General features: G+C 45.5%; 1 protein-coding gene across 2 annotated transcripts in view; it reads left to right on the forward strand.

Annotated features, from left to right (window-relative positions):
* The window catches only part of VOPP1 (VOPP1 WW domain binding protein), a 191299-nt gene that overhangs the window by 138447 nt on the left and 31401 nt on the right, over positions 1-21451 (forward strand). For both annotated transcript variants that reach the window (XM_075586570.1, XM_075586571.1), the window contains exon 2: positions 18560-18618. In XM_075586570.1, the coding sequence (XP_075442685.1) occupies positions 18560-18618 (59 nt within the window). The remainder of the gene's footprint in view (positions 1-18559; positions 18619-21451) is intronic.

Consider the following 21451-nt stretch of genomic DNA (forward strand, 5'->3'; position numbering starts at 1 on the left):
CTTACGTAGCTCCCAAATTATTTCCAATCACTGCAATTTTCTACAAATACAGGGATGGCATGTGGGGCAATATGTCCCCCTCATATGCCAATATTTTTATGCCCTTTTTTGAACACGAACAAATATCTTCAGTTATAGGGAGTAAACATGTCAGACTATTCTGTTATATAGATTTCTTGTTTTCATTTGGCAAGGTCCAGAACAGACTCTTTGGCTGCGTCTATGGTATGGAAGACCGCGCGGACGCGTCCGCACGCTGAACAATCAAACTGCCTAAAGGCAGTGATCGCGTCTATACAGCGCGCGGGCGCATGCGCGCGGGAGGGGGCACGCGTTGCGAAAGAAATCAGTTAAAACCGGCGACGGGCCGGTTACGTGAGCTCCGTGACGTCACTGGCACACCCGCAGACATGCCCATGGACGGCGCACGTACCATGAACAGGGAGAGCACCCGCTTTCCCTCAGCCTCAGCGCGCCTCCGCACGGGCGATGTGTCTATGGACGCAGCCTTATAGACTTTATACAGATTATCATGATCTGTTGAGTGCTGATCCGCTAATATATTTTCTATTTTGTATTAGTTTATTCCCTTTTTTCTTCTTCACCCTTTTGCATTTTTGATCTTGCTTAGGAAGTGACATTCGGATGTATTCTCATTATGTATCATATTGTTATATTATCTATTTGGGATTAGTATTTCTTACATTTGTAGTGTTCAGGGAATCGGATTTTGTATTTATATTGATTTTTTTTCACTTTCATTTTCTATAGTGTTCTACATGTTTTTCTCTGATTTATTATTTTTATAGATGGGGTGAGACGTTATGGGCATGCTGTTTGTGGGTTTCTTTGTGGTGGCACCTCTGTGTTTAGGGTAGACGCGTGACTGAGTGTCGGTGCTTCAATATTGTGGGGCTGGAGTTGTATGTGTTTGTTCCTAGTGCAAGTAGCGTCATTGTGCAGAGGGACGCCACCGGGAATTTGGGGCAGCGGAAGAACCAGGTAAGGGGGCGCCGAGAGCAGGAGTCCCCGCAGCGCGAGACCTTACAGTACCCCCCCTTGAGGGTCGGAGTCTGGACGATCCATCCAAGGTCTGAGGGGAAATTTTGGGTGGAATCGTTTGAGTAGGGACGGGGCGTGGAGATCAGCGTGCGAGACCCAAGAACGATCCTGAGGTCGGTATCCTTTCCAGTGGACCAAAAACTGGAGCTTGCCCCTGGAGATGCGAGAGTCAATGATGGAATGAATTTCGAATTCTTGTTGTCCTGCTACAATGGCGGGAGGAGGTCGAAGTGAAGGATGAGCAAATCGTGTGCCTTGGATGAAAGGTTTTAAGAGCGAGACATGGAAGACGGGTGAAATCTTCATGGAGGGGGGCAAAAGAAGTTGATAGGCCACAGGGTTAATCTGTCTCAGAATGGAGAAGGGCCCAGGAACCTGGGAGACAGTTTAGGGGTTTGGGCCTTCTGTTTGATATTTTTAGAAGAGAGCCAGACCTTGTCTCCATGTACGAAGTTATGAGCCTCCCGACGAAGCCGATCTGCCTGTCTCTTCTGTCTTAGGACAGATTCCTGTACAGCTGTTTGAATCCTCCTCCACGACTCCTGTAACGTGGTTACCCTAACATCTGATGCAGGGACTCCAGACCTGGACGAATACATAGGTAGGCGAGTAGGATGAAATCCATAGTTTACAAAAAACGGTGATTCTTGAGTGGACTCATTCTTGAGAGAGTTAATCGCAAATTCCGCCCAAGGAAATAATTCTGCCCAATTATCCTGAGAGTCGGAAGAAAAACAACGCAAATACTGTTCGAGGGACTGGCTCATGCTTCAGTCTGCCCATTAGTTTGGGGATGATAGCCTCAGGAAAAAAGGAGAGTAATGCCCAGCCTCTGGGAAAACGCGCACCAGAACTTCGAAACAAATTGAGTACCACGGTCCGAGACAATGGACAGCGGAACGCCATGAATACGGAAAATCTCTTTTACAGATATATCAGCCAGAGTACTTGAATTGGGTAAACCCTTGAGGGGAAGAAAATGAGCTTGCTTGGAGAATCTGTCGATGACCACTAGGATAGTAGTCATACCGTTAGAAGAGGGAAGATCCACGATGAAGTCCATGGCAATGTGACTCCAAGGACGGTCCGGGACCGGGAGAGTAGACCAGAGGGCTTTTGACGGACTGATTTATTTTAGGCGCAGACTGGGCAAGAGGAGGGGAAACTTCGAATGTCCTTTACCATAGTGGGCCACCAAAAAGTTCGCCAGATCAAGTCCGTAGTTTTCTTAAAGCCGGCAGATCTGGAGGAGTGACCCCATTCAAGAATTTTAAGATGGAAACGTGGTGGTGCGTAAAGACGTCCATCAGGAACCTCTAGTCCTTCGGGGACCCGTGATCGAGACTCCAAAATTTTATCCAGAATGTCAAAGGAAGTGGCAGAGATAAACAATCGGGGGGAAAGGATACTCTCCGGGACGTCCTGCAACTTCTCCTCAGTGATGAACTGACGAGACAATGCATCAGCTTTGATATTCTTTGTCCCAGGAATATAAGAGATGATGAAGTTAAACCTTGAGAAGAACAACGCCCAATGGGCCTGACGGGGACCAAGGCGGCGGGCACCCTCAATGTAAGAAAGATTTTTGTGGTCCGTGAGGATCAGAATGCGTTCCTTAGTTCCTTCTAGAAGATGTCTCCATTCTTGTAATGCCATCTTGATGGCCAACAACTCCCTATTCTCCACGTCGTAATTTCTTTCTGCTCAAGAAAATTTCTTGGAGAAAAACCCGCAGGGGTGGAGTTTATCTTCGGGGGTGGTTCTTTGCGAGAGAACCGCACCGGCTTCCACGTCAGAAGCGTTGACTTCTAGGGTAAAGGGGAGGGTGGGGACAGGATGTCGTAGAATGGGGGCCGAGACAAAGGTTCTTTTGAGAGACTCAAAAGCACGACTGGCCTCCAATGGCCAAGCGGAAGGATCAACCCCTTTTTTGGTAAGGGCCGTAATGGGTGCTACCAAAGTAAAAAAAACCAGCAATGAATTTCCTATAATAGTTTGCGAAGCCAAGGAAACGTTGAATCGCCTTCAAAGAGTTGGGTTGTGGCCATTCGAGTATAGATTTGAGCTTCTCCGGATCCATGGTGAACCCCTGGTCCGAGACAATGTATCCCAGGAAAGTGGTTGAGGATTGATGAAAGACACACTTCTCCATCTTGGCGTACAGCCTGTTGGCCCGTAGACGAGAGAGCACCATTTTGGTATGGAGAATGTGTTCCTCGAGGGTTTTAGAAAAGATGAGGATATCATCAAGTACATAATCACAAATAAGTTCAATAGATCATGGAAAACTTCATTCATAAAGTCTTGGAAAACTGAAGGGGCATTGCACACACCAGGTACTCATAGTGACCACTGCGCGTGTTGAACGCGGTATTCCACTCGTCGCCACTGCGGATGCGAATAAGGTTATAGGCCCCCCGTAAATCAAGTTTAGAAAAGATCGTCGAGCCTTGCAACCTATCGAAGAGCTCGGGGATAAGGGGCAATGGGTAGCGATTCTTGATGGTAATCTTATTTAGCCTGCGGAAATCGATGCACGGGCGAAGCATCCCACCTTTCTTTTTTACAAAAAAAAATCCTGCTCCGGCGGGGGAGGTGGATTTCCGGATAAAGCCTTTCTGAAGGTTCTCCATGATATACTCAGCCATGGCCTCCGTCTCAGGCAAAGATAGAGGATACGACCTGGCCTTGGGAAAAGGGGCTCCCGGAATCAAGTCAATCGGGCAGTCGAACGGGCGATGGCGGGGAAGCTCCTCGGATTTGGTCTTACTGAAGACGTCCAGGAACTCCGAATAAAGCTCCGGTAGGGTGGCCTCTTGCGGGGGGGAGGTCTCCAAGACGGCCAGTGCCATGGGGGAAGGAGGAGGCAATTCCACATGGGGAGATCTCCATTGGATGGAAAACCTGGCAGTCCAATCGATAATGGGGTTGTGGAGTTGTAACCATGGTAAGCCCAGAATGAGTTGAACCGAAGGGGAATGGATGACATCAAAAGTAATGAATTCTAAGTGTCCATCCTTCATAGAAAGTTCAATGGGAAGTGCCTCCAAAGAAATAAAGGCTGGCTGAAGAGGTCGGCCATCGATAGCCTCCAAGCCGACCGGAATGGCTTTCTCCCGGAGAGGGATATTGTTCTGAATAGCAAAAGCATGGTTCATGAAATTCCCTCCAGATCTGGAATCGAGGAAGGCCAGGGCAGGAATTTGGAGGCTGACGTACTTAAGGAGGACAGGAAGTAAGATGCGCTTGGGGAAGTCCTGTGCGGGAGAGGGGAAGGAAGAGATTGTACCCAGTGAAATCCCCTCATACCTCACTGGGTGCTGGCGTTTCCCGGCCTCAAGGGACAACGCGGCAAGATGTGCCCAGGAGATCCACAATAAAAGCACAGGGCCTCATTCCTCCGACGAAGTCGTTCCGTAGACAAAAGTTGATGGCTGCCCAGTTGCATGGGTTCTGGAGCGTCCAATGCCGGTAAGGCAAGAGCAGGGTACCTGGAAGCAGAAGGCATAGAGACAGCAGTACGAGGACGTTGACGTTCGGCCCGCCTTTCCTGAAGTCGTTGATCCACCCTGATGCACTAAGCGATCAGGGCCTCCAATGAGGATGGCTTCTCATGAGCTGCCAGTTCGTCCTTTAAGGACTCCGAAAGCCCTTGCCAGAAGGCCGCGGAAAGTGCACCATCGTTCCAATCAGTCTCAGCCGCGATTGTCTGGAATACCAGAGCGTATCGTGCCACAGATTTCCGACCCTGTGAAATGGGGAATAAGGAGGAAGCGGCCATATCACTATGTCCAGGGGTATCAAAAACTAAGCGAAACTCTCTCTTAAAATTGGGAAAGCTGTAAGTGAGCTCTGGTCTTAGCTCCCAGATTGGTGAAGCCCAGGCCAAGGTGTCCCCAGTGAGAAGTGAGAAAATATAAGCTACCTTGGTTCGGTCCGTGGGGAAGCGAGAAGGTGACAATACGAATTGTATCTCGCACTGGTTTAAAAACCCACGGCATGCAAGCGGGTCTACAGTGTATTTACTAGGCATAGGGATCCGCAACTCCGAAGTGCCTGCTCCCTCTCGGGAAACAGTGGGAGGGATAACGGAACTGGAGGCGTTAACTTGGGGCATTTGAGAGGTTAAAGTAGCAACCTGTTGGTTAAGGGCGGTAACCTAATTGTCCAAAAAGGTGAAGTGTTTGGAGATAGTGGTCAGGGTATCTTCCACCTCAGGGGGGTCTGGGTCTGATGCGCTCTGCATAATGTAATGCTCGGCCTGCCCACAAGCCAGATGAGACCCCGGGACTGAGGTGGAAAGGACAAATACCACACACCTGAGTGTGGAAGTAGCGTAGCTGGTCCAGGGAACAAAAATAGAAATAGTTCGGTACTTGTCAAATCCGACGTAGAAGAGTTAAGTCCGTAAGCCAATGGTCCAGGAGTAGAGAGGGGAGCGTGGTAGAGTGTCCGTAAGCCTGGGTCGAGGAGAGGAGAGAGCCGTGTCGTAGAGGGTCCGTTTGCCGAGTCCAAGGGGTATAGAAGACAGCGAGGTAAAGTCCAATACCAAATCCGAGGGGTCCAGAAAGCAGCGTGGTCAGAGTCCAAAGCCAAGGTCGAAATCCAGGCAGCAGAGAATCCAGGGACAGGAACTGGGACTGAAAAACAAGAGAGCCAAGCAGAAGCAGACAGCACCAAGGTACAGTAGCTATGCAGAGCACTGAGAGAATGGTGAGAGCAGACTAAATAGTGGGCTGGGACCTATTAGGGGAAAGAGAGGAGCGGAGGTGCGGTCCAGGGGTTAACCCTGATAGGAGAGAGAAGCCTGGGGGTGGACCCGGTCGAGCTGGGGCTGGAGAGCACGCTGGTGCACATGCCTGAACGGAGGAGGCGGGACCAGGCTCCGGATGCCAAGTAAGAGAGGCTTGGGTCCGCGCGCGCGCCTGTAAGGATGACGCGCGCGACCCGGAAGTGAGGGAGCAGCCGCGGGGGTGACGCTGACGGCAGAGGAACGCCGCCGGGGATTCGGGGCAGCGGAAGAACCAGGTAAGGGGGCGCCAAGAGCGGGAGTCCCCGCAGCGCGGGACCTTACAACACTGGGGTGGGGGGGGGGAGGGGAGTGGGAAGTCTCTTTCCAGCATCAGGCGCCCTATTTAATGTCACTACGTGTGTGTTACTGCTGTAAAGCTCGACGTACACGAATGGCGCTTTTTAAATGTAAACCATGGGTGACTAGACATCCTGGTTTAGCCGTTTGTCCCAGGTTGCGACTTTTCTGGCCACTGTCCTGGTTTTTATCTGTGTTGGGTGCGCACACACGATCGTCGCTTGCTCACTGCTTACTCAACCGACAAGCTCCGATCGCACATGCACATAAGCGCCCGGCAAACATCGATCTCACATGCGCCCCCGGCAAGAGCTCATCGCACATTCATAATCGCCGTTCACGCATGTGCAGCCGGTCATTAAATATATCATTTTAAATCCTACATGGCCTCAGTTATATGGGCAATCCCTCCTACCAAAGTGTACTAATGGCAGTGACATGTTTAGGTGGTTACATCTGGGTGCCTTACTTTCTTTTAACCAAAATCAGCCACCAATAACAATTGTTTAGATCTTATTTTTTTTTTTAATACAGTTATTATGCAAACATGGTGAGCACAGACACGAGGGGTTTGATTTCTTCTTTCTACTTCCTTTTGTCTGAAGTCACTGTGTGTTCAACAAGAGTGAAAGAGGCAATTTAGTTACATACCTCCAGATAGAGTCACCTATACTAAACGTGGAGAGAACTGTGAACACACCTGAGAGTCCTTGGAAATAGGCTAATTTGCACGTACCTCTATTTGGAGGTATATAAAAGTCCGGGTTGTAGCTCTGGGTGTCCTACACACACTCTAGTACTGAGTTTCTTGGTAAGACGCATGTTAGAAAAAAATTCAAAATAAACAAAAAGGACCCTAAAATTGCCTCTCTTTTACCAAAAACCCAATTTCAGAGTCACTCTCTCTTTCTCTCTCTCATTAATTTCACATGATGGGTGAAAATTGCTCACATCTGAACACTCCGATAACGACAGGGTGGGCTATGGGTAAAGTAAATGCTTGATTGATATACACTCCCCCATTCTGCGGCCCTTAAGAAATGCAGTTTTATTTTCAGAAAATTAAATAAGCCATATCTTTCTTTTTAGCACAGTTATATTAGTTTAAAGATGATTGTTTACAAAAGGTACTTTTTTGAGGGCTGGCTATGTGAGATTGCACCTGTGTGCCTGTGGGCTCTGTTTCACTAATTATGAATGGGAATTCTGGATATGAATAACTTATATTTATTGCTCTATTCCACCTGGTATGCACTCGATTACAGGATTATAAAGCTTGAAAAAGCTGTTCACTGCACCTGGACATTTTTGGTACGTACGATGCATGCACATAATAAAAAAGATATTGGTTGTTTGGGCTAAAAGTAAAAACCTGGTGTGGCTTATGGCCCTTAGGAGAGATATAAAGCAGTAATACTGTACCACCAGTTTTCTTTTAAAAGAATTCAAACCAAGGAGGTGGAGGAGTTCCTCCAGGTGTGAACGGCACTATTTTTAGCTCCACGTACCCTCGGGCTCCCGAGATACATACTGGTTTATTATCCATTAGGAAGCCATCTCCCCACTGACTTTGTGGCTTCTGATTAGCCCACAGGATTTGGCAGCCATTTTGATTTCCTGGATCGGAGCTAACACAACAGCAACTAAGGCTGCGCTTGTGGTGCCGGCGACGGCGACGCAAAGTCGCTACAAAACAATGGACTCCGTCGCAAGCACTTATAGTAAGCGCAATGGGCGACAGAGCGACCAAAAATTTGATTTTTCAGAGACTGTCGCCACATGTGACTGTCTCTGAACCATTCAATGACCCCATTGCTGAAAATTAAATTATAACTTTCGCGGGTGGCGACGAGTGACGTCGTCGGTCGCGTCGCCACAGCTATAAGTGCGGCCTTAGCCGCAAATATATTGGGAATTGTAGCTAAAACTAGCGCAGTCGATTCCAGAGGACAAGAACAATTGGTTTTGAAGCAAAAAATAAACGTGGCACGAGACAGAAACAAGTCTGATATGAATGCAATAGCACTACCACTTACAGTATATTAAAACGTGGCCTTGGAGTAAACATCAGGGAGAGAAGTTACTATCCCTTGAGGGACATACTACAAATGCCCATTTAAAAAATATATATTTTAGATATTAAATACGTCTGACTTAACTTTGTTTACATTATTAATCCTTTTACATCTTAAAAAGGCACAGTTCGCGTGCGGGTTGTCAAGGAACTGTCTGAACGTTTGCAACTCCTGTGTAACACTAACAGAGTGGAATACTGTCTTATGTAAACATTTATGTTTTTATTCAAATACAATAATTTGATCGTTCAGAGGAAATCATGTTCTGTGACTACAGTATGTTTGCAGGGATCATACAAATGAGAATAGGAAAGGAATATTACGTCAAACCCTCAAAGTATCAATCAGCAATCTAGTGGCACTGAACCTCTGGGAATTTTCCCATCTGGTGATGTAAAAGGTGATACCAGTTGCAGGGAACTCTAATGGGGCTTGTGAGAAACACAGCACTGGGGAAACCGTTGGTCCCAATGCAATAAAGAACTGGTGATGTAACGGGTATTCAGCTTCATGTGATCAATAAAAGCAAATGTTTTCGGAACCAGGAAAATAATTTAGACTTGCACATGTCAGGTAGAGAGTGCATTACATAGGAAAAATACTTTTTATCCTAATTCAGAAATTAAAAATATCACTTGTGAGCACGTTCACATGTCTCAGACAGGTCTGCAATCCTGTCTTTCACCATTACCACTTAGCATACAATGCTTCCACTGCAGCCAGGGATTCTGGGAAATGACATGCAAATGGGCATTCACAGTATCACCTTTTGCTTATTATCCATTTTTACATGGATCCCTATAAGCTTATACAGTAGAGTCTCGGTTATCCGACCTAAACGGGACCAATACTGTGTCGGATAACCGAAAGTGTCAGATAATACGGAAAATATTATCCAACATTTGCGCCCCCTCTCGCTTACTGACACCGGCACAGTGGGAGCGGAGCAGCACAGGAGTCAGGCAGCTGGCGGCACTAGAAGACCATGTCAGCCGAAGGAGCAAGTTGAAACAGTGGGCGGCGGTGGCTTGGCAGCGGCAGGAGAGGACATGCAATCGAGCAGGAGCAGAGCAGCACAGGAGACAGCAGGGGAGGAACGCCGGAAGTTGACCCGCGTCTGACTTCTGATGCCGATGGTACAGCGCGTTCCTCCCCTGCCGTGTCCTGTCCACTAAAATAAAAGAAATAAAAGTGTATGCTGCACACCACAAAGAAAAATATAAATACATACAGTTTGCCGGTGCTGCTGGTTCAAGGATTACCTGTCAGAGTGATTCCAGGGCCATACTCAGGAAAAGAAGGATCCAACGCTCTACGGCTTTGATTATAATGCTAATTTATTAGTGCCACACAACGTTTCGACCAATAGGTCTTTCTCAAGTGACTGAGTCTCATGTCCACTGACATGGTCTTCTACTGCCATTAGCTGTCTGACGCCTGTGCCGCTCCGCTCCCGCTGTGCTGTCGGTAAGCCTGGTAAGTGAGAAGGGGGAAAGAGCATATCGGATAAAACGGAGTGTCGGTTAACTGAGACTCTACTGTATCTGCCATATTGCACATCTTTTCAACATAGCCGTAAACCTACCCACAGACTGCTGTTTCAAACTTTTGTGTCTCTTCAGTGTGAGGCGGGTTATAGTGGCTTTGCAATATGAAGCTGGAATAGGTTTCAACCACACATTAAATAAGTTATGACTCAGACAAGGTCTGCAACCCTGATTTTCACCATTTGTGTCACTTTTTTTTTTACCCATCATAGCTTATTTATGTGTGGTTGAAACCTATTCCAGTTTCACATGATAGGTTTACTGGCTGTGCTGTAATGCTGTGCAATATGGCAGGCGTACGCGTTTAAAGTTGATAAGAAGCAAAAGGTGACACAATGAGATGTGCTCATTTGCATGCCATTTCCCAGAATTCCTGGCTGCAGGGGAAGCACTGCATGCTAAGAGATAATGGGGGCAAAGCCGGGTGTCAGACCTGTCTGAGACATGAATGTGCTCACATGGGATATTTGTATTTGCTGTACACTGTATGTTGAAGGTTTTTTGTCACTTCTTTACCCACCATAGCTCATCCTAATTCATAAATTCTATTAATAAAAGAATAATGCACACAATGTTTTACCTTTCCCCCTCTCCCTGCCCTTCCCTGTATTCCCTCTCTCTACCTTACACCACATTAACATCTCTCTCTCTCTCTCTCTCTGCTTTTCCCTCTTCTGTCTCTCTCCACTTCCCTCTTTATTTTTTTTTCAACTTTATATTTTATTGAATTTTCAAAAGATACAGACATTTTTGCTCAAATTATAAAACACTCCATACGCTCTGTAACTTGTCCATATCTGTCTGAAATGACAAGACGCAAACACCATTCACACATCCAACGTGCACAGGGGGGGAAAGACACACTGGGGAAGAGGGGTATGGGGGGGGGGGGGGTCACTGTGGATCTTCAATCCAACATCATGCTAGGCACATCTCTACACTTCTCCCTCTTTCTTTTGGTTCTGGTGCGGGAGACCTCTGCAGCCTCTTATGCCTTTGCAGGCTTTGACGTATAGAAATTTTCCCTTAACTTCCCGACCCAATCGTCCTTTAGCTAGGCCCGTCTCTATACACCCTCCCCCCCCCCCCCCGAGTGCCGTCTGTCACAGGAGAACTCACTTATTCCTATCATAGCCAAATAGAGGCATTGCTCGCCCCTGGGATGTCTGTATCCACTTCCCTCTTTAGATATCTTTTCTGCACCTCATTCTTTCTCTCACTGTCACCATTGCACCAGCTTATCTCCTCTCTCCTGCTGCTCTCTCTCCATTTTGTCTTTCCCCCAGGAGACCAATTACCTCTCTGCTTCCTCTCCATCCCATTTCATATTTCTCTATTTCCCTTCCTCCACACTTTTCTTACTGTATGCACTCTCTCCCATTTCCTCTCTCTCAACCATTTCCTACAACAATCTCTCTGCAATGGCTGGTTTGCAGGAGCTCCTCAGTGATACATTGACCAGATATATGCTCTTTGTCTTTTGGCCACTGTCACTACTTCAGAAAGGCCAATGCCAGAAGGAAGACACCAGTAGCATGGCCTGTGACCAAGTGACAGCCAGCACCAGATGTACTGAAAACTAAAAGCCCATCAGCAGTGTCCCGAAAAATTCCAATGACGCCTGCAGGTTTTTGCAGATTGCAATTGGGGAATGAGGGTACAAATTTGAAACAATGCTTGAATAACAGTTGAGTGTGACACAAGTAACCGGACGGGCTTCTCTAAGGCCGCCTCTCGATGGTTACTGGTGTCACCCTTTTACTATGCTTGAATAACAAGTTTTTTATGTGTAACCTCATTTTTGAGCGGAACCGCTGTTTTGAAAGTGCTGAGACCTTCTGTATATTAGAATGTATGTATATAGCGTAAAAATAGAACGGGATTTCTAATATAAACCCCCTTTTCTTTACATGCTAATTGGAATTGTACATAAACAAAGTAGTGCTGGTCTCTGTGCCGCCAAGTAAGATTACTGGCTCCAGTAACGCCATTTTAGCATTTATCCAACTGTAGCAGGGTATCCCCTGGCTACTATTCTACCCAATGGGCTGGCAGTAAACCCTGGTATTCATAGGTTGCCAGTAGTTGAGTGACAGCAGAGGGTGGCACATCCTGTTGTAGCTGGGACAACGGCATGCCCGCCTTCTGGCTGTACTTAGGGGTAGGACCGCCCTAAATTGGGAAGTTGTTCCTTCCCTCTGAGGAAGGAAGGTCACACGACTGGGAGCCTGAGATTGGGGCCTACCCATGTGCTCTTCCCTGCGGGGAGGAGTGAGTGTGACTATACATCTACCTCCGCTAGGGAAGTGGGGAAGAGCTAGGACGGCTGTGGGTGCCCTTTGTTTTCATGGAAATTAATAAAAAAAATAATGTTTTCTGAACGGCCTATGAATTAGATAATCAAGTGTTTTCTTTACCCTTATCCCACCCTGAGCTCATCAGAGAACCAATAAAGTTAAGAGGGGAAGTGGAGAGGGAGGAACTCTGGCTGCACAAACACTCGCTGAACACAGTGACATCACACAAAATGGAGTGGCAGAGGAAATCAAACTCCTCCCAAGTCTGAGCTCACAGTGTTTACATAGAGTAATAACGTAACAAAATGATTTCGAAATACCTAACCCCTTCAGTGCCGGAGGGTCGTGCCACCTCCGTGGCCACGGTTCCTCCGGTACTTTTGCATCATCTGACCGCTCTTTGGAGCAATCAGGTGATCTGGCTTCTGTTCTGGCCTGTCCCTGGATATGACAGGGAGGAGCAGGCCCGCCCCTTCACTGTAGTATGTGGGGTGAAATGCTGATCATGTACAGCCCCTAAATATAAAAAAACGAGCAAGTGGCGCTTTTGTGGACATGCATTGAATGTCATCAGGGCACTGCAGGGGTTAAATATCTAATATATTTCACGTCCTTGGAAATGAGTTGCTACCAAGGGGTAAAAGAATACCCTTATCCGTCTGGTGCAAATAATGATGCCTTGGGTACACTTTGGTTCTAGGAGGCTTTGCCCCTTTAATTGGCTATTGCAAAGAGAAATCAATTGTTGCGGGCCTTTTTGATTCTTGGCCCATTTCACTGATGGAAGTCTAAAGAGGGTTAAAAGCCCATAGAAGAAGAGAAAATCAAGAAACTCCGGCCTGCAGGAGAAAAGTAGTTAACAGTGACGTAGGAAACTCCCAGAAGCGCACAGAGCTGTGGAAAAACTCCCCACTGCAGTGTCCTACGTAGCAAGCTCTTGGTAACCGAGATGAATCTGAGTCACGATGGGAAAATAAGCTTCTCACAGCCACTCTGCTTATTGTCTGTCTTCAGAAATAATAACACTTAACACAGCTGAACTCTATTTTCTCTTTGTCATGGCTGCAGCTCATTATATCATCCACTGCACAGCATCTAATTAGGATCCAGTAGCGTGGGAGTTGCTTGTTAAAAGATCTTATGCATTCCATGTCCTGGGAGTGCTTCGAAATGAGTTGCTACCAAGTGCTGAGAGAACAGGGACCTCTCTGGTGTACAGTATGTGCACATAGTGATGTGCGAAAAACCCAGGTAGACATTGCATTATCCCAGGCCCCTTCCATACCTCTTCTTCCTAATTAGCAAGGGGGAATTTGGGGGGGAAGGTGTGCAGGTTACCTCATCTCTATGGCTCCTTTCCATCTCTCTTTACTATTGCCTGACCAACTGTTAAGAATAATACACTTGACCCTACTATACGTAATCCACAAACTAATTCCCTGTAGTGGTGTAACTATAATTTTTGCCCCCCCCCCCCCAGCAAAAAAAATTCAAGGCACCCCCTTTCCCCTCTTTCCCCCCTTCTCCACTCTCCCAGCCTTCCCTTTAACTCTCTCAGTATACCCCTTCAACTCTAACTCTCACCCTTCTCGCTAATAATCATGCTCCCCCTCCCGTCTAACTCACTGACCACCCACCTCTCACAATCAATTCAATCTCACTCCCTCTCACAATCAATTCCCCCCTCTCATCTCATTCTCCCCTCTCCTCTCTAACTCAATCCCACTTCCCCATCTCTCTAACTCAATCCTACTCCTTTTCACACTCAATTTCCCCCTCCTTTTACATTCAGTTTCTCCTCCAGTCATACTCAATCACCCTCCCCTTCTCAAACCCAATCACCATCTTTCACTCAATTCCCCCCCTCCCCCTCTTGCCTTAAGGACAATGTGGAACGGGGGCGATGCCTCCTGTCACTCGTCAGTGGGAAGCTGGGGTCACGTAGGTGGATGCAGTAGTTGTACCCAACTTCTGGTGCTGACTGGGACATGGGTTCACTGGTGGAGGGTGGGGGGGGGGAGATTTTTGTGAGGGCCGGAAGTAAACAGAAGCCCAACTGCTGCCTGGGGCTCAACTTCCAGCACAAGCCAGATGTCCCCTATGCTTTTGGGCCCCCCGAAATTTCAGGGTTTTGCAGTACTGTAGTTTCACCTCTGATGCCCTTTCTCTTGCCCTTTGCCTCAAAATTTCAGGAACTTCTTGTCTTTTTACAAATACTTATTTTCTCAACTCCAATAACCTGCTGGACCCTTTCCAGTGGGACATCTGCACAGCTTACTCAACTCAAATTGCACTTACTAAAGTAGCTAAAGACTGCCATATTGCCAAATCTCAAATACAATACTCAATTTTAATTCTTCTTGACCTCTCCTGTATTTTGGTACTGTTGAACACCCTCTTCTCTTGCACATTCTTCACTCTATTGGCATCCGTGACACTGCCCTCTCCTGGTTTTCATCCTACCTCTCTCACTGTTCCTTCAGTGTCTCTTTTTCTAACTCTTCCTCTATGGATCTTTCTGGTGATGTACCTCAAGGTCCCCTACTTTTCTATACACACTCTCACTGGGTAACCTCATTAACTCCTTTGGCTTCAGCTATCTATTCTATGCTGATGACACACAACTATATTTATCTTTACCTGACCTTATACCTTCAGTCCTTCACAACATTGCAAAGACATACACCTGCCTCTGTCCCTCAACTATTAAACACTAATGCATGCCCTCGTTCTCTCCCATATTGACTACTGCAACATTTGTTTACCTGGCAACCCTGCCTCACACGTCTCACCCTACAATCTGCTCCTTTCCTTTAAAGTTCTACACTACATTGCACTTCCATATACAACAACTCTGATCTCTCTCTACATCCCTACTCACCTCTTACGCCTGACCCAGGGATGTCTCATCTTTTTACCTTTTACCTTTACAGCCCGCTTACGTCTTCAATCTTTTTATCTCATTTCTTCCTATAGAACTCACGCCCACTCAATGTTCGTCAATCACCTTCTCTTTCACCTCTTTAAAGAAGCATTTCATTAAATTATCTACGCCTATACTACTGTCGCCCGACACACTTGACCTTGCTGACTTGCACTTACAATACATGCCCTTTTACTCCTACCATGTCTGTAAGTCTCCCTCTATAACACTTAGATTGTATGCTCTTCAGGACAGGGTCTCCTTTTGCCTTATATGATTTACTTGGCTGCTCTTATCTACTTCTTATACTGCACCGACACACTTTATTCGAGCAAATACCCAGTATGTACCTGGCAGATACCTGGAATGCGCCGCTCCTCACCTCTGACAAGCCCCGTTGCGTTTGCCTTCCCAGCCTGGGTTCATGCCTGGCTGACGGGCGGCTGATCTGTTAAATGATAATGATTAGGATTTAATAGGCTGCAATGCTTCGCGTGTCTACCAGATGGCATAAATTCATGAATTGTAATGCAGTATATATATATATATACTGTGCAGTATTGCAGCCAGCGGGAATAAAATGTTTCAATCCCTGCCTGGAAAATAACGCAATGCACTCGGGCAGAAAACAGTCACAAACCTCAATACACCCGGGTATACCCGAATTCGTGGGACTAGCCGAGCTCGAATAAAGTGTGTCGCCAGTGTAGATACAGCTGGCACTATATAAATAAAACAATATATCCGTGCATACAAGTTAAAAAGCAGCAGAATGATATTGTAATCAGGGGCGGATTTCCCAATAGCCTAACTAGGCTTTGGCCTAGAGCGGCAATTTTTTGGGGGGGAGGCAATTTGTGTGTGTGTGTGCGTGGCTCTTACCTTCTCCAGAGCGACCTCCCTCCTTTAGCGTCGCTTTGTCATGGCGGCCCCGGCATCAAATTATGCCACATGACAACGCGGCATCACATGCCGCCGTGAAGTAACGACACTGCCACGCGGAGGAGGAGTGCCGCCCCAGGGCCTACAGGCGGCAAAAAGTTAAGTCCGCCACTGAATGTAATGGTGCATCAGAGCATCGGACCTATTATTAAAATGAGGGTAAAATGATTATATCGGAGGGAAACCATGATCTTCTTTCGCAATTTTTATATTGGTTTCCGAGTTTATGACATTCTAAAAAACCTCTTAAGATTTTAGTCCAAAAACGATTGAATAAAATAAACGTTTCTTATAAAGTATTGCAGTGAATTTTACCAGCACAAATACTGCTCCAAAGTGCTTACAAACAGTGTTTTCTGGTCCCTGTGACGCAGATTATTACTTTTGGGCCAGGGCCTCACTTATGTTGTCACTTGCCTGCCACGCTTACCCCCATTGTTTGTCCATTATTTACCTTGCATTGTAATTGTGTATATGTGATGCTATATAAATAAAAGTGTACATAAATAAATTTCTTCACCTAAAGGAGCTTTTACCTCCAGTGACCAAAGTCAGTGAGATGTTTAATAGCTTAAAAAATGGGTTATTGACACATTTGAGTACAAATCAGAGAAGTATAGGTATTTTTTTTTATATAGAGTATATTTTACAATGTTCAAAGTTTTCATTCATGTTTTCATGGCAAGCCTACTTGTAATTTGATTTATATATCACCAACACTGGACGCAGCGCGTTACAACGTTACAATAGAAGGTACAAACAATGGGAAGAAGTGCAACATGTAAATGGCAACATAAGGCAAAAAGGACACCCTGTCCTAAAGAGCTTGGACATCTTTTTAGAAAGGAAAGGTATACAGGGATATACCAAATAAGTAACATGGGAAGGATGTTGCTCCGGGGAGTAACCCGATTGAGAATATTTTGAGTCAGGAAGGAATTTATTTTCCCTTATGAGATAACATTGGATGATATGTCACTGGGGTTTTTTGTTTGCCTTCCTCTAAATCAATATACTGTAAGTACGGATATAGGAAAAAGTATCTGTCGTCTACATTTAGAATAGGTTGAACTTGATGGACGTATGTCTTTTTTTAACCTCATCTACTATGTAACTATGTAGTTTACAATCTACGTATTGCTTGGAGGTTTTTTTTAATCTTTACTTAATCCTCTCTTTTTTTTAAAGACTGTTTCCCTTTTATTTAGTATGGTCAGTCCCAGAGTAAAACAAAGTTAACAATAAAGTAACTTCCCTTGACTTGTACTTATCGTTAATTATGCATCCACCTGTTTCTAACCATGTGTATGTATATGTTTGGAAAAAGTTCCTAGTCACAAAGTTTTAGGAAAAAGAAAAGAAAAGCATAGTGTAATTGGTTTACCAATGTAAACCTCCCCACGTGGTGAGTATTGCACTCAAGTATTCTTTAAACATGCGTGTCTCCCATCAAGAGCATGAAAGTATCTCTATGATGGATCTCCTCCTCTTCAGGGATCTTTGTAGGATTCACGTCAGAAATAAATAAGGGCAGACCTAGTGAGTACCTTCTGTTATAGATTTGACTTTAGCAGGTTGGTAAATAAAAATAAGCCTTTCAGCAGTTGCCAGAAAGAGATGTCCTCTGGATGCCGACCTCCTCCGCATGGCTCCCTCTAACTCCTCCCTCGCGATTGACGTCGTCGAGGACACGGATGGAAGGTCTGGAGACCCGGATTGTCAGTTCCTTCACGGATCCGTCATTAATCCGTCAGATGCTGTTAGGCACTCTCACCCTATGCGTTTCACCAAATGGCTTCTTCAGGGGTTCCAGAGAACATCACACTGAGTGCTTCCTGTCAATTGCTGAAAGGCTTATTTTTATTGATATTGATGCAAGTGCATTACCAACCTGTTTAAGTAAATCTATAATAGGAGGTACACATTATGTTTGCCCCTATTTCTTTCTGAGAGGTGAATCCTACAAAGATCGCCAAGGAGATCCGCTACAGAGATCTGTTCCAGACTTTCATAGCCTTGATGGGAGACACGCTTGTTTAAAGAAAACTTGGTGTAAGTGCAATACACACCATGCGGGGAGGTGTACATTGCTAAACAAATGACATTATGTTTTCCTTTCTCCTAAAACTTGGCGCCTATGAACTTTTTCCAAAGAACCTTTGAATTTCAACTTGTGGTTGAACTCGTGAAGGCAGCGTTGATGGGGGAAAGTTTAGTTTAGTTTATTTATCTAATGAATATTATGTTTATGTGATTTTTAGATGAGAAGGTTGTTTAGATTAGAAAATTGTGTAAGTAACTATATATTTGCACTTTTCTCCTTTTTCACAATATGGACGTACTGTATATTTTTTTTAACAAAAGAGACACTAGAATACTTTCATTTATAATATAAGTGCAATAAACATAAAATTAAACAATTTGTTAATGGTCCCCTTTTTTCATTGCTTTTTTGTATAATTACGAGTCCATCGTTATTCCTTTATTCACAGGAAGCAAATAAGTAAAGGTCTCACTTTAACGCAGCACTCCCTGCTGCTTGATTTCTTAGGGGTATTTTATATTACCTTAGTGCTGCCTTATGACTGATTGATAACTTATATGTATTCATTCATCTGTTTCAGTGCACAGAGGCCAAAAAACACTGCTGGTACTTCGAAGGAGTGTATCCCACATACTTCATGTAAGTACTCATTGCTTCTGCTTGTGGTGCCTGCAAAGTCCTTTGTCTATTGCTCTACTACAGATGAAGGCAGACTTAATGTCCCATTCAGAAGAAGACCTCCTGCAGGCAGCCGCAGCTTTTACTGTCCCTGGAGCCAAATCGTATTGCTTTTCATCCCGCAGCTCCGGGGACAGGAAGTCTGGCTGACTGATTAACCTCGAACCAGCCGTAGGGGCCCTTGGCAGTGAAAGGATTCAGGTAGCACTCAAAGTAGCCTATGCTGTATGTCTCCAGGTTAATGGTGGAGGAAATGTTAATGGGTCAAACTGACACCCTTCCAAGATGCTGAAATTGAAATCAGCTTTGCAAGAGCTGAGCAGCTGCATTTGGGACCTGCAGCGGAGCCGCCAGTGCTGGGTTCTAGGACAGTTGGCGTAGAGAGAGTAGTCCAGGCACACGGTCTTATCACAAAGAAGAAAATTGAATCCAGCCTAAATCCAACGTTTCGGCTGCACACAGGCAGCCTTTGTCAAGGTGAGAGCCTGATTTATGCTGGATTACGTTTTCTTCTTTGTGATAAGACCGTGTGCCTGGACTACTCTCTTTACCCTGATACCAGTTGGGGACCTGGTAGGACGACCCCCCTTGATCCGTGGGCACCGGCAGGTGACATTATAGTGCTTCATTGATTGTGTGCCAGATCACCCCTTTCTAGGGCAGTTGACAGCAGAAAATTAATTTGAATGGGGAGATGGTCATTTGATCGTAAAACCCGGACAGAGCGAGAGAGCAGCGGGAAGGAGACTGTGTAATTACAATATATACATAAAAGATGGGTGATGAGGAGGGAAAGGGCCAAACCAGTACAACTATCTATTAAGGATGTACAAGAGAGGGACAGCGAGGCCTGTGCACAGAGGCATATTTATATAGGCAGAGACAAGGATGGAAGCTGCAAGACTGTTACTAACTAAAAGTACAGAGAATGGACACTGAGGGAGGAACTTACTAAGATGGGGGCAATAGGGTTAAGTAATATGGTTTACATTGTACTGTATTTAATAGCAGATTACTTATTAAAGCAGCAATACTACACCCCCCCCATAGCAGGCATCGTTTGCTGCTCCTGTTATAAATCTGTCAAAATTCTGATTGTGTGCCTAACATTATGGCTGCTTCAGTCAGTGTAACTCAGCAGCTACAAGGTATCCTTGTATTAATTTAGGTAACATTATCTATTGTTACAGTATGCAGCTCAAACTGCTGGGAAATTTGGCAACAAATGATCACGGACAGGAAAGTGTTGCAAAAATCTTGCACTGCTGGGAGGTGGGATAAAGCCTATGTAGTAATCAAAAGATGCGTTAAAACTCATTAACAATGGCATTAAGAGTTGAATAATACTTTTTTTTAAACAATAAGTATTATCTAATACTACAGAACTAATTTAGTTAAAAAAACATAAGATTTCACTTGTTTTGCTGCTTTAAAAGAACATTGATTGATTTGTTTGTTAATATTGAAAATGTAACTTTGACTAAAAAGAATAAAATTAAATAAATGTAAGAGGGGTACAGAATGGCCACCTAATCACAGCCACGTTACACCCCAGCCCCTCTTACATAATCACTTAGCGCAGTGGGTTTAACCTTTTTCTGGTTAAGTAACTCTAGAATTATATTGTGAAATTCTGGGGAACCGCAACTTTCTTCCCCTTCCCCCATCTCTCTTCCCCCTCGTCCATCTCTCTCTTCCCCCCAGTACATCTTCCCTCTTACACTCCCTCTCTCTCTTTCCTACACTGCCCCCCTCTCTTTCTCTCTTACACTCCCCCCATCTCTTTCTTACAGTACACCCCAATCTCTCTCTCATACCTAACCTCCCTCTCTCTCTCATTCCTGACCCCCATCTCTCTCTCTCTTTATCTCTCTCTCTCTCTCTCTCTCTCTCTCTCTCTCTCACACCCCCCATTTCTCTTTTTCTCTTCCATCTCTCTCTCATACTCCCCCTCTCTCTCTCTCTTACACTCCCCACCTCTCTCTTTCTCTCTCTCACACACACTCCTCCCATCTCTCTCTCTTACAATCCCCCTCTATCTCTCTCACATTCCCCCCTCTCTCTCTTACAATCCCCCTCTATCTCTCTCACATTCCCCCCTCTCTCTCTCTTACACACCCCACTCTCTCTTTCTCTTGCACTCCCTCCCTCTCGCACTCTCTCTCTTACAATACCCCCTCTATCTCTCTCTTTTAAACTCTTCCCCTCTTTTACACTCCCCCTTATCTCTACACTTCTCTCTCTCTAACACTACCCCCTCTCTCATTGTCTTACACTACTACCTTTCTCTTACACTCCCCCTCTCTCTCACACACTCCTCCCAATCTCTCTCTCTCTCTCTTACACTCCTCCCCCTCGCTCTCTCTTTTACACTGCCCCAATCACTCTCTTACACTTGCGCCCTCCCTTGCACTCCCCCTCTCTCTCTCTCTTACATCCCCCCCTCTCTCTCTCTCTTACACTCCGCCCTCTCTCTCACACACTCACCCCCTCTCTCTCTCACACACTCCCCCTATGGGCAATACAAATACAGCTGTGCTCCATATAGTTGGAAAAGAGGTGGACACAAGTCCTTTTACAAGGAGAAGTTCCTAATGGAACTTTCAAAACTAAGGGGGTAATTCAATATACTCCGTAGTGGCTGTAGATCACTAAATGGCAAGGTAAATTTAACCAGTCACTATTTACAGAAGTAGTTTCAGAGGACTGGAGAAGTATAAACATAGTCCCACTTCATAAAAGCGGAAATGCGAAAAGAGGCAGGTAACTACAGGCCATTGAGCCACTCTGTCAG

Source organism: Ascaphus truei, chromosome 2 (genome assembly GCF_040206685.1).
Source record: "Ascaphus truei isolate aAscTru1 chromosome 2, aAscTru1.hap1, whole genome shotgun sequence".
Classification (NCBI taxonomy): Eukaryota; Metazoa; Chordata; class Amphibia; order Anura; family Ascaphidae; genus Ascaphus; species Ascaphus truei.